This window comes from Alligator sinensis, unplaced genomic scaffold (genome assembly GCF_000455745.1).
Source record: "Alligator sinensis unplaced genomic scaffold, ASM45574v1 scaffold609_2, whole genome shotgun sequence".
Lineage (NCBI taxonomy): Eukaryota > Metazoa > Chordata > Crocodylia > Alligatoridae > Alligator > Alligator sinensis.
The window spans coordinates 1,753,729-1,767,875 of record NW_005842090.1 but is presented as its reverse complement, the minus strand read 5'-3'; the positions used below and the strand labels follow the sequence as shown (position 1 = coordinate 1,767,875).

General features: G+C 44.0%; 1 protein-coding gene across 1 annotated transcript in view; it reads right to left on the bottom strand.

Annotated features, from left to right (window-relative positions):
- Positions 1-6: 6 nt before the first annotated feature.
- The window catches only part of LOC102378217, a gene marked incomplete at its 5' end in the record, with an annotated part of 31,558 nt that continues 17,417 nt past the window's right edge, over positions 7-14,147 (bottom strand). Inside the window, one exon of the mRNA XM_025204616.1 lies at positions 7-1,985. Coding sequence (XP_025060401.1) covers positions 1,308-1,985 — 678 coding nt within the window. The remainder of the gene's footprint in view (positions 1,986-14,147) is intronic.

The following is a 14,147-nucleotide window of genomic DNA, read 5'->3' as shown; positions in this document are numbered from 1 at the left end:
TGCTAGTACAGATCATACCATCACCTCTTTTAAAACAAGACAGGCAGTATTACAACATGACATTCAGGACCTGTGGAAAGAAGAAAAGGCACAGATGATGGTTACCAAGTGTTTTAAGATCCATGCAAGCAAAATAGATTCTCCTGCACAAATGCGATAGTCATGGCAACAACTCCTCAGCTCTCGTGGATCAGGAATATGTAGTCAACTTTAAACATAATCCCACATATTCAACTTGTGCTTCTGTATTGCTTATTTAGCAGTAGAGCCATAATTCTTTTAACTGCTTTACCTTCACTCACTAAGAGCGGGATATAGAACAATAGGTTGAACACAAGCCCTTAGGATGCAAATGCAAGTAAACAGGACAGGCCACAGTAGTGTAATAGTGGGGTCTTTGCCAGACTTGTTTCCATACAGAATACTACTTTAACACCCCCCCCGCCAACATTTCAGTTTCTAGCTTTAATTACACACTAGTCATCTGAGTTTCTGAATACGTTGTTGTACAGCACATTATACTAGCACTGGAATGTGCTTAATTCAAAAGTAGAACAAGAGTCAATACAGACTATGAGCCTATGACAAACAAAAAAGTCTAATTTTTTTAAATCTGTACCGCCATAACTCCCAGGCAGACACACTTGTTAGGTAGTCATCAGTCAAGTTCTTTATGTACCAGTTTGCCAGTTTTCTGCATTTTCTTTAGAAACCAAAAAAACCCTTCCAGAGTAATTTTAAAAAATGGTTATATTAAATTTACATCCATTTTAACATGAGTTCTAAAGGCACCTAAAAATAACTGCTATTTAACAACTGCAAATATGATAAACACTGAATGTCTGCGCACTTTGAGATGTCCATTTTTTAACTTGGCAGCATATATTTTGTAGAATGCAGAATGTAGCTCTCTGGTTCCATCATAGTGGCTAGTACATCTAATTTATGTATATTTCTGGGTCAGTTACAGTAGAAGCCTCTTTATGGGATGTGATCCTGTTCTATTTCTCTTGGCTGTCAGTGGCAGCCGTTAGTACTATACTGCTTCCAGTAGTAATTGCAATGTGCAAGGAACTGTACAGTCTTAAAGGGAGGCAGACCTTACAGTATAAAGACAAAAGACAGGGGTAGGGAGAAGTAGTACGTCAGGACAGAAAAGTGGCCTCTCTCATGTAGGCTAATGTGTGTGTGTATAAAAAAAAAAAGTTTCTCTCATCTGATACGAATAAAAGTAAATTCTATTCCTTCTGTTCCACAATGATTGTCTAAGCATCTGTCTTTGCATGTGTCTTCTACCATAACAACAGCTAGTTCCTCTCTTTCATTTTTTCTGTCTTCCATATTGCTTGCTGTTGTCTATATTTAGACTCCTGGAAAAGTTTCTCTACTTGTTTAGCAAAGCCAGGACTGTCTTCTTCCAGTGCATTAATGGTCTGCAGGACCAAAGGAGTCTTCTCCCTTGGAAGTGGATTATTCAGTGGCCTTACTGGTATGACAGAGTTGTATTTATGCCGTTTGTTAAGAGCATTGATCAGGGAAGTATAAGACTGAAACTCAACCCAAGCCTCACTTAGGAAGTTTTCTGTCAACAATATAATAGTCCATGCTGACCGATTCACAGCATCATTTAAGTTTTCTAAGACATGTCTCCCACAAGGCATTTCTGCAAAGATTATTCCAGGTTTAACACAAAATTTATTTTGTAGCAGGTGCTGGACTCGGATGGCTTCATCTATATCATTCTCAGCATGCAGAATCACAAACTTGTAAAAAACATCCTCAGGATCTTCATCACTGTTGGGGATTTCTGAAGCAGTTGTGGAGGGCTCTTCTATTTCAACAGACAGGTCATACAATTCATAGTTTTGTTTCGAGTCTCTCTGACATGTATCCACATTGTTACCCTCGCAGGTGTTATTTGATGGGGGTGGAGGATTTTGTCTGGAGTTAGTGCTGCCCATTATGATAAATGGAAATGTCCGAAGAGGGTGCATTCATATGACTGGCATCTATTCTTCCCATTCTAAAAATAAAAAAATGGAAAAGCTGTTGAATCTTTATAACAACCTATACTTGTATAGGGGAAATAAGTACCAGAAAGATACTTGTCACAATCCTGTAATAATGTGAACTGCTTGTCTAACTAAGGCAGGCTATAATTCATCCTAATGAAAGAAAAGCAGAAATGCTGAAAAGGACCTTGCAGCAATAGTGGGCATTAAATTACATGTGGACTACCACGGCAGGCAAGAAAACAAGCAATTCTAAGCTAAAGACTCAGCCACCATGTAAGATACCAGTAACTAACAATTTTAAGGCCCTCTGGCAAAATTACACTTAAAATATCCTGTATGCAAGTACCTCATATTCTAATTTGCTGACCTCTTTCTGATTGTATCAGAGAAAAATCAGAGCCTAGGTCTAACATACTATATAAAATACCTACATTACATAGGAAGCTTTCCCCAAACTGAGACATGTGTGCACAAAATGCTGCAGGAAAGTGCATAACTTATACACAAGGACTAATTAGAGAGCCACTTGATGACCTCCCAGATTTAATGAATTCCAAACAATATTTCAGAGTTCTGATTTTTTGGACCTCTGTAACACAAATACATATTTCAGGTCCAATTCCATTTCTACTGAAGTCAATGTAAAGATTGTAATCTGGAAGGCTGTAGTAAGAGCTGGAAGGGACCTCATAAGGTCATCTAGTTCAGCCCTCTGCTCAAGGCAGGATCAGCCCTGACTAAGCCATCCCAGTCAAGTGGCTGTCTAATCTTCTACTGAAAATTTCCAGGGATGGAGATTCCACATCTAGGGTGGGGCGTCTACATGTGCCTATTAATGTGCAGCAATTAATAGCTTGCCCTAGAGCTTATTTCTCCCAGGTGTGCATCTGTATGTGTCCCCAGGATTGCAGCACATAGAGCCAGGGCAGAGCAGCCCTGCCTGGCAGGGGACCCCAGGCATCAGCCTGCCAGCCTTGGGATGCTCCCCCTGGTTCAGCGTGCTGTAGAGGGGCTGGCTGGGGCTAGCCGGCATGCAGGGCTAGCTGGCATGCAGCCCCGGCACTGGAGCATCCTTGCCCCAGCCAGCCCCTCTAGCGTCTACAAATGTATTGCTGTGAAGTGTTTTATTCTGCAGCAGCATAGTCCTTGTAAATACACGTAATATCCTTGTACTGCAAATGCAAGTACTACCCTGCTGTGGAGTAAATTAGTTTACTGTAGTCTAAATCAGGGTGCATGTGTAGACACCGAGACGATTACATCACAGCTAATTAGTCTACTGCGCAGTAAACATCTTGTGTAGATGCGTCCTAGGTAGTCTGTTCCACTACTTGACCATCCTCAAACTGGAAAGTTCCTCCTAATCTCTAAATTAAACGTCCTTTGCTGCAGTTAGAGGTCCCCAGTCCTGTCCCCTACAGAGAAAAATGTATATCCATCCTCTTTATAATTGCCCTTTAGATATTTGAAGACTATTAGCAAATCCCCCTCAGTCGTCTTTTTCTTCAACCTAAATAACCTTAGTTTTTAAAGTCTTTCCTCAAAAGGCATGCTTCCCAGGCTTCTAATCATTTCTGTCATTCTCTGCTGAACTCTTTCCAATCTGTTCACATCTTTCCTGAAGTGTGGGGCCCACAACTGAATGGAGCAAAATTGCTGTACTCCAGTTTACCAGTTCCAAACAGAGTAGAATCAGTTCCCTTAACTTGCAAGAGATCTTATGACTCTCTGTAACCCCAAGTCCTTTGTAGCAGTATATCAGCCTAGGGCAGAGACAAGTGGGGTCTGCCAACCATGTCCTAGTCTGTATTTGTAAAAACAATTATTCTGTCCTAAGTGCAGGACTTTGCACTTGTGCTTGTTGAATTTCATCTGATTGACTGTGGACCATTTATCTAGTTTATCCAAGTCATTCTTGATCCTAGCCCTACCCTCAATTATCTGCAACTCTACCCAGCTTGGTGTTGTCCGTAAATTTGCTAAGCATGCATTCAATCCCATTGTCCACATCATGAATGATGTTATTGTGGCAGTGTGTTTTAAGGGGACCAGCAGCCTGCAAGTGGTGGGGGGTGCTAAAGAGGGCCCCACTTGACAGGGAAAGGGCTGGGCTTACCTGGGGTGATAAGCCCAGCCCCTGCACAGGAGCAGGCAATAGGATTTTAGAGGCTACAAAAAGGTAGGCTTAGCTAGGAGATAAGCCCAGACCTGATTGGACCAAGACGTAAGTTCTTGGAGGCTGCTGAGAGGGAACATCATTGGGCAGACAGGCTGTAGCTGAGGCAGGCTGCAGGTGGGGCAGGAGGCAATCGGGGCCCTATGACCAGGGAAGGGGCTGGCCTTAAACAGGTATAAGCCCAGGCCCCTGAGTTGAGCCAGCAGTAGGCCAGGGAGGTTGTGGAGGGAACATCTCCTCAGCAAGATGGCTCCAGCTCTTGACTGCCAGTGTGGAGAGTTCAGCCTCTGGCAGTCTGGCCTTGAGTCACAAAGGCAGGAGCTCCAGGCAGCAGCTGAGCTCTTGAAATGCTGGGGTAACCAACCCTACCAGCCTAGGGAACAGGGGAGTAGTAGCTGGGCGGAGACAGAGTTATGCATGCAGGCAAGTGACTGTGGGTTTAAGACCGGACCCAGAGAGGGCTTCACCACCAGGAAGGACCACCGCTGGAGATAGACCCCAAGTGGGGCAAGTCAGGCCAGGGCAGCCCAAGGTCTCAACTGGCCAGAGGTGGGGCCAGGAGGGACTGTAGCTGAACATGCTAGTCCTAGAGGAGTGTGTGAGAGCTGGGCCAGGGGGTCTGGAGGCTTGTAGCCCAGTGGGGAGAGGGCGGGGGCAGGAAGCCCATAGCCCGGAGGGTTGAGTGTGAGCCTAAAGAGATCAGAGGCTAAGAATGAGACCAGTGGGCTTGGGAGCCCAGAAGGGAGGTGTGACATCAGTGGGAGAGAAAGGTCAAAGCATCCGTAACCCAAGAGAGGCAAGGATACCCAGGGCAGATAACCGAGGAGATGGTCCTAGGCAAAACAGAAAATTGCACCCTACTGGGGTTCAGGGTCACAGTGGTAGGGCTGCTTTTGGTGGGGCAGTCCCTGTAAAGTGCCACTGGTGACAAACCCCAGGGAAAGATGAGTATGGGGTGTCTAAAAACCCCAGTTCCCGCTGCCTTGTGAGTTACCCAGTGGAAGGGGAAATGCTAAAGGAGCACACCCTGACAGAAAAGCAATTGGAGATTCACAGAGAAAGAAAGGGATCAGAGGCTGCACAAGTCCAGAGTCTAGAAAGGGACTGAGAGTGGGCTCAGAAGATCCAAGGTCCTAGAGAGAGAGAAGGGGCCCAGAGGATCTACAAGCCCAGGGCCCAGAAAAGGGCTAGGAGTGTGATCAGAGGATCCAAGGGCATGCAGAGAGAAAGAAAGGGATCGAAGGACCCATGAGCCCAGAGTCCAGAAAGGAAGTGGGAGTGGGGTCAGAGGATCCAAGGGCCAAAGAGCAGGTCCCAGCCAAAGGGTCGTGTGAGCATGGGAGGCCAGAGACTTGTAGCCCAAAGGGGGCATGAGGCAGAATCAGTGACTTGTAGCCCAAGAGGACATACAGGGTCAAGGGGCAAAGAACCTAGAGAAAAGCAGAATGGTATCAAAGGGTCCAAAGACCTAGAAAGTGGACAAACATGAGACCAAGGGGTCTGAGAGCCCAGAGAAGGGGCAAAGAGAGTGTAAAGAGAGAAGATCAAAGAAGGATGCCACCTGAGAGGCATGGGGCATGGTGTAGGGATGAATGGAGCCATGAAATTAGCCCTTAAGGTAAGGACCACAGACACCTGGTAGTCATTAGCAGGAAATCATGTCTGGAAAGCCCTGGGGCAGACTCCCTTTTATAACTATAAAATACACCAAGGCATGGCAGGCCAATGAAGGGATGACTGTCCCCAGAGAGTGAGCAGGGTAGAAAAAGAATTGTTTTGGTTTCCAGGGGCTTATAGCCACCTCTGGAGAAGGTGCCCTGCTGTAGTTATACAATACAGGACCCAGGACAGACCTCTGGGAAATATCACTTGATACTTTCTCCCAACGAAACACTAAGGCATGGATTGAGTATGATGATCCACCTTACAGTACTTTCATGTAGTCTGCATTTTCTTAGTTTGTTGTGGGAGATGGTGTTGAAAGCGTTGGTAAAGTCAAGGTACAGAATCATCCACAGAGCTTATGACCTTATATCATATCAAGTTGGTCAGACATGGGGAGTTGGTTCTTGGAGAATCTATGCTGCCTCTTTCTGATCTCCTTGTTTTCCAATAGGAGCTTCAATGTAAGACTCCTTGAGCATCTGCTTCATGATCTTTCCAAGTATCAAGATCAGATCTGTAATTTCTTGTATCCTCCTCCTATCCTTCCTTCAAGATTAACAATATATTTGCCCTTCTCCAATCATCCAGGGCCTCATCTGACCTTCACAAGTTCTGAAATAGGATAGCCAATTGGTCTGAAATTACCTCAGCCAATTCCTTCAGTACACTGTGGTGTATCCCATCTGGCCCTGCTGACTTGAAAGCAGCTAGCTTTTCTAAGTAATTCCAAATCTGTTCTTCCACTACTGTAGGCTGTTCCTCCTGGAACTATTTGCCACATCTACAGTCGAACGTATGGATCTCAAATCAACCTCCTCAGTCATCTGTGGAGTCCCCAGTGACTTTCCTATTTACCGAAAGACTGTCATCCTTGTATTGAAAGATTATTGCTAACAATGATGACAAATTCTTTGAGATCGATCCAGCAGAGCTAATATTTACTATTTAATTTTTAAAATCTGTCCCATCTAGAACTTACTTGAAATGACATAATGAAAGCAAAGGCAAACTGATCATAATTTTATAATCTAATGATGATGATAATAATAATCAGACCAAGTGAGTAAATGATAAATTGCATCACAATATCCATAACTGTTTTAGTTTAGGTATTACAGAAGGGGCTAATTATTCATTTAGAACATAAAAAAGGGAACAGTTACTGGGCACTCTGCTCAAGCAGCCCTATTATAATATTTACTCAAATAAAAGATGACCCTGAATATAAAATGCCCACCCCCAATAATTAGATTCTATATATGCAAAATGTATAAATTTGTTATATTTCCCTGGTATGTAATCAAATTATCGGAGGTTTCCTTGACTGTGTCCCCCTCTACCACTGCTACAGCAGGAAAAAATAGATCTCAGGGTGGGTCAGGTGCCCCCCTTGCCCTCTGCCCCCTCTGCACTCATGACTAGAACTGGGGGTTCTTGTCATTTAGTACTGGAATGCTTCAAAAACGTATATGCAGATGAGATGCATAGCAACCTGGTCCACCTCTACGTCATGGGAGGCAGGGCCACACTAATAATTTGCAACAGGTTGAGAGGAGGGAGGACACCGGTGGATTCTGAGTGAACTGTCTGGGGCCCTGTTTGATGATGTTTGCCAAACATTTAAGGCTGGTGAAGAAATAGGAATCATTGGAAATAGGAAAAAAAGGCACAGTTCAACTGTTGGAGTGAAGAGGAAGTTGAAATGTATTCAATGTAGTGGCTCACCATGACTTAAAAAAAGAGTCAGCACTAAGGGGGACCGAGTGCAATAGGCCCTACCATATATCTTACTCAGATAGGCTCTACTAACCTATCCTTGTGGTAGGCTCCCATCAGCATCTCAGCCTTTTGACTAAAATCAAGCTTTTTGGCACAAAGGAGAGGGTGTCAGGGCTGGCCCTCCCAGTACCAGCCTGGTACTGCAGGACCTCCAGACTTGGTGCCTAGCTCCTACAAAGGGAACACCCACCTGTTTTTTTTGTCCAAGGGCCACATACCAAAAAAGGTTCCCATCAACATGTTTTCCCAATGTGGGCCATGTGTTATACAGTTATGTTTAGTGTTGGCTGTATTTAATCACCTTCATAGTTGGTTTCCATTACTGAGCACTAGCTGCTTTTGACAGCAGTTTAAAGATAGATAATATATTTAATGAGGTTTCCTTGTAGGTAAATATAAGATGAGGAGTTTTGATTGGGGGAAACACCCTCATCTTATATTTGAATAAATATGGTAACATGATGTACAAGTGTCAGTATGTTGCCCTGCTAACAAGAGAGTGATCTGATAGAGCCTGGGCATAACAACACTGGAGGACCAACAGTGGGCTTTTAGTGTATGAAAAGTACTCTTTTCTTTTAAGGGGAATTTTCCCATGTAGTTATTCTAAAGAGAATGCTGCTGAATTTCTATTTCAGCACACCACCTCCATATTTATTTCCCATTAAAAATGCCGACCCACAATAGCAGTACATTCCCACTAATGCTTTCATCTGCTTTATCATCACATAACAAAAATTCAGCTGCCTGTAATTACATCACTGCCATAAACCATACACTTGCTTCTTCTTTTAGGCAATTACTATTCATAAGGGAATAACAAAAATAACAATTAAAGAGTATGCCAGTTGCTAAATTCTTCCATCATATAAATGTATATGTATATGTAGATGATTGTCCAACTGCTTAAGCTGCCTTTTCTAGGACTTTAATCAGATTAATCCAATATAGACTGCTAGTTTATGGGTGGTAGTGTTAATGTTAATGTTTTATGTGCCTACTTTTATGAATGGTTCCCTGTTTGTTTATTTTCGTACACATAAATTCTTATTTAGAAAGGCATCATAGGGTAATAACATCAGAGAACATTTTCTCATATTCCATAGATTAGACAATACCATCTGGTAGGTTTGCTCCTGGAAAGTAATATTGTGAAATGGAACACCTGACCAAGTAATATAATTATGGCTCCATTCCTGTAAACACTTACTACAGTGAATAGCTCCAGTGGCTTCACAGTAATATTAATGAAAAATAATATTTATAAATTGACATAGAATATATCCATATCTTTTAATTATTCTCTGTTGATTAATATACCCTAGTAATGTTAAGCTAGCTTTGGTTTCCTTGTTTTGGGTCTGATTTCCACAGCACGCATACGGCCTTGTTACTGTAGTTCAGTGCTGGGTGAAATATTCATCCCTGAGTAAGTAATAATACTCTTGTTTCTCTTTTTTGGCAGCGCTAGACAGCTTTGATTTTTGGTGGAACAGCACCACCTTCTGACACACATTTTATACAACATCCCATTTATAATATAATAATATTTTTAAATGCCTTACAGAATTAATTCATGGCCAAGATGATCCATTCTGCTTCCATGAATAGAGGGGAGTGAAATCAGTAGATCCTGTTCCTAGGACACAGAGTGCGTCATACTGTTATCATTTACTTTGATTTTACACTTAAGTAATTCCACTGACTCCAAGGATTGATGCTGACCTCTTGACTGATGTGGTTATGAACAACAGAGGATGTTTTTCCTCTGTCCCTGCGAACTCTGGGAAGATCCTCTACTGGAATTCTGGCTGGGGTCAGTGCTTCACAAGGCTTGACAATAGGAGTATGAAGAAGTGGAGCTGACCATCTGCTATGAGAACCTGTAAAGAATGTGGAAAACTGTAATATTTCTTTACAAAACATGCCTGCCTCAGTTTCCCACAATGCCAGTTTGGCTGTCCTTTCCCACATGCAGTATTTCCCAACATTGCATTTAACTGTGTTAAGTACAGAAAGGGGAAGCAATATGAGAAGGTTTACAAGACATTGACATGTCTTTCTGGAGTTCATATTCTTGATCAAGGTTTTTTTCTTGTTATGGTACGATTTTGTTCAATTGGGTTTTGGGGGACAAGGATAAGAATGTAAGAGAAGGAAGAAACCTTTCTTGAAACACTGGAACCCAAACCTTGATGGCATTCAGATGACGGTGTAAGGCACACTTATTTGATAAACTTTTCCCCATAATTCCTGCCCTTACAGGTAAATACATAAAATCCAATTAATGAAAATATGCTCTTCTGTCTAATACCACTGGCAGAGAAAAAAATATTTTTTTTATTATGGATGTGTGTGCTTTCTACTACTTTGCAAATTGTGTTAACTGCCTTAAATATTTCTTAGGAAATGAGGTAAACAAAAGAGAGACACTAGTTTTAACTCCATGAATTGTACTTAGGACTACTGTAATTAAGAATGTAGTACTCACTACATTAAATTACACCTTCCATTAACAAGCACCAAGTGCTGCATCTCTGATCTTGAGCTGTTACTTGGCGATATTGCTGTTAGAAAAAAATGCTATTTTATTTGAAACTGAAATGTTCTTTTTAAAAAGTGTCAATTTAGACAAAATTTTCCATGAAGAAAATATTTTGAAGTGAATTTGTTTCAGAATGCTGCATTTTGGAAAATTAAATTTTATTTTGAATTTCCTTTTCTCCGTTTCTATATTATGTGTATTCTTTATGCACAATATCCATGTAATGGGTGTAGTAGTCATGCTTTGGGCTCACTGTATCAGGATGAACAAGACTGTAACTTTGACTCCATCAAGCTGTAAGTAAATCTGTTTCCATTTCAGCAAGGGTTGCCCCTTAGCTATAGAGCCATTCCCTTCCCATTTTCCTCCTACACAGAGTTGCACATTTAACACTAGCACCTCCTTCCTAATGCTCATGAGGCTTTGGTAGTGGTTCCAGGACCAATGAAACATTACTACTAACCTACATGAGTAGGTTAGTTGACATTTTCTATTCTTTCTATTTTTAAAACCATAAAGAGTGATTGCCTTTTAGTACTGACTGAAACATTTCTTTTCTAGATTAATTATAAGAGGGGAAAAGAGATGAGTTAAAGAGCTGTGTTAAAGTGTCAAACTGTTCCATGAAACACAAGAAAAGACTCTTTGATTCGTGTCAAGCTTTCCCTTGCTTGTGCTGTACTGAAACTGTTTAAAACAACTTTTTGTTACTACACAAAAGAGATGCTGAAAATAAACTATTTCAATGGTGAGGAGTAGGCTACCTTTAATGATATTTAAAATAAAATGCAATAGATTTCTTTTTCAGTTAGTGTGTATTTTAAAATATCAACAGAAATACGAATTACTGGATTTACTCAAATCCAAGATGATGGTTTTTCCCTAATCCGTGTGTGAGGGGGAAGCTTTGTCTTAGATTCCAGTATCCTCAGGGCAGGCTGAATCCAGACCTGCCCTGGGCCAGGGTGGCTCATGAAATGGGGGAGAGGGTTCATGGTGTGAGGAGCGCAGGGGAAACTACACGATGGGGGTTGGGGATGCAGAGGGGCGATAATGCTGTGGAAGAAAGGAGGTGCACAGGGGAGGCCAATGGTGTGAACTTTGTGGGGAGCACATAGGAGACTGTGCAGCCCACCCCCTTGTCACCTGCTGTTCCCTCTACCCACTCCCACTGGTCACCTTTGACTCAAGCTCCTGCTCCGGCCCTTCTAGCTCAGATCCAGCTTGGTTCAGTGCTACTGCTTCTGCCTGGCCAGGCTGGGCTAGGACCACTGCTGCTGACTGCCCTAGTACTGGAGCTGAGCCAAAGCCATCCAGAAGGTAAACAGTGGGGAGAGCAAGCAGCAAGGGAGCTGGCATAGTCATGGGGGTAGGTAAAAGGGGACCACGTGGTAGGAGGCCACAGGGCAAAGGGTGGGGGAAGGCAGCAGAGGGGGCATGCAGTGAGGAGGCAAGGGAATGGGGGGCAAGTGGCAATGGGGAGACAGGAACAGGCATAGGGGGCAAGAGGCAGGGGCACAGCCACTTGCTCCCTGGCCCTGCTTTCCCCGCCACAGCAGCAGTGGGGAATACATTTAAGATGATCCTCCAATAATTAGATTCTGCACATGGAAAATTATAACAAATGTATTATTTCCCATGTATATAATCTAATTATTGGAATCTTAAATTCAAAGTCATCTTGGATTTGGGTAAATACAATATATTGCATTGCTACTGACATGTTGCTGCATTTCTATTAAAAATTACTTTTATATGAAGATAAAAATCCAGAAAACATTAAAAAAAAAATTCTAACGCACAAAATGTTTCTGAAAACAAGATTTTCAGACATTGTTAAATGGGAAATTCTAAAAATAGTTTCAAATTAGAAAAAAAAATGTTAATGTGCTAAAATTGCCTAAAAAAATGAAATTCCAAGTTTCAAGCAGCTCTGTTGGGTAATTCAGAAAGGGAGATATATCTGGTAAGACTTGGAGGCTGCTAAATATGAATGAATGATCACCACCCAACAAAATTCTTGCAGCCGCCAAGCCATATCCAAGTAAAATCCATACCAGTAAGGACAAAAGATATTTGAAGAATTCATATAATGCCGTAGTTACTCCACCATGACTTAATCCTTCATTTTGGGGTAAGTTTTTTAAGACAATACTATGGTGAGCTCATCAGAATTAATTGCTAACGTGTTGAGGTCAGGCATAATTCCCATTCATTGCATAGATGCTCATAGCTGTAAGGCACTGCCAAGCAATTCCTCCTGCTTTGAAGTTCAAGAAACACAAAGATCTAGCTCACATTTGAAGCCCAACCAAAGCACGGTTTGTGTCACCTGGAAATGGACTGGTCCCCAAAGATGCCAGTACTATCCAAATTCAATGGGGCCCTATCCACAATAAAGTACACTCCACACCAGAGGTTCCCAACCCTTGGGCCATGGGCCGGTACCAGGCCACAAAGGGTTGGCTGCCAGTCCGCAAGAGGGTTGGCTGCCAATCTGAAAGTCTGGAAGTGACTGGCTTACTGTGTACCAGCAGTATGCAGGTCTGCAGTTTGCCAATCCGCGGTTTGCTGGTCTGTGGTCACTTCCAGTCCACGGTCACTTCCGGTCTGCTGGTCCGTGGCCTAAAAAGGTTGTAAACCACTGCTTCACACTAAGAAATACTTGACTTCACTTCCAAACAGCAGCTTGGGTAGACTAGGTTGCCAACCTACCAAAGCATTTCCTGTTCAGAATCTCCTCTTTAACTTTTTCACAGACCTCTTCAGTTTTTCAAGTTTTTCTGATCTGTATTAGAGATGTCAAACTCACCCTGGACCATCAAGCTCCTCACAGGCTGGATCTAGATCTGAACCTGGTGAGCTGTAGCAGCTGCAGGGGTTAATGAAACTATCACTTGCACCCCGGCCACCAACACATAGTCCTGACGGAGCTCTATACCAAGAATTTCACTGATGAGCCATGTTCCCAACCACCCCACACCTGAATTCCTGGCCCCTCTAGGAGCCTTAAGCTTCAGAACATGCAAACATATACTACCCAGGATCATAGGTGCCAACTTTAATTTTTGCCAGGGAGAGGGGGCCTAAGAAGATGGACATGCAGAAAATGTTATGCATTTCAGGTGATAGCCCTCTTCTTGAGGGGGACCAGGGCCCTCAGGCCCCCACGTACTCAGCATCTCTGCCTAGGAATTATTGTGCTAGAATCATTCTTTTTTAAAAAGATGTACGGTCGCATTAGGTTTACAAGGAATGTTTCCTTGGGATTAGAGCACCACAATCATTTTAAAGAGTAAAACAATGCAAGGTTTTCTCTAGCACAGGCTTGTCCAACATACAGCCCACGGGCTGCCATGCGGCCCACCAAGCCATTTTATCTGGCCTGCAGTGGTGGCACCGCCACGGAGTGTAGAGGTGGCAGCAGCGGTGCAGAGCCGGTGGCGCCGTGGCCTGGAGTGCGAAGCTGGCAGTGGCACAGAGCCGCGGCGAGGCGGGCAGGGAGCGATGCAGAGTGAAGGCAGCGCAGAGCCACAGCGGCGAGGCAGGCAGAGAGCATGGAGGGAGCACAGCGAGGCAGGCAGGGAGTGCTGCGGAGCGTGGAGGTGAGGCGGGCAGAGCGTGGAGGAAGTGCAGCGAGGCAGGCAGAGAGCACTGTGGAGCGCAGGGCCATAGCGAGGCAAGCAGGGCCAGCCTGCGGGCCCCAGCTGGCAGCGAGGGAGGCCAAGCAGCAGCCGCTGGCAGTGCCGGCCCGCGCCTGCCTCCTCACCCCCTTCCCGCTTCAAGCCAGCCCCACTGCCCTGCCCCACAGCAAGGCGGCGCCTGCTCCCCTGGCCAGTCTCCCCCCGGGCACTGCAGCTCTCTGGGCCCGGCTGCCCGCGCCTGAGGCCCCAAGCGGGCTGCTTCTCATGTGCTGCTGGGGACCGGACGAGCCCAGCCCGGTCTGCCCCCGCCCGCCCAAGCGGCG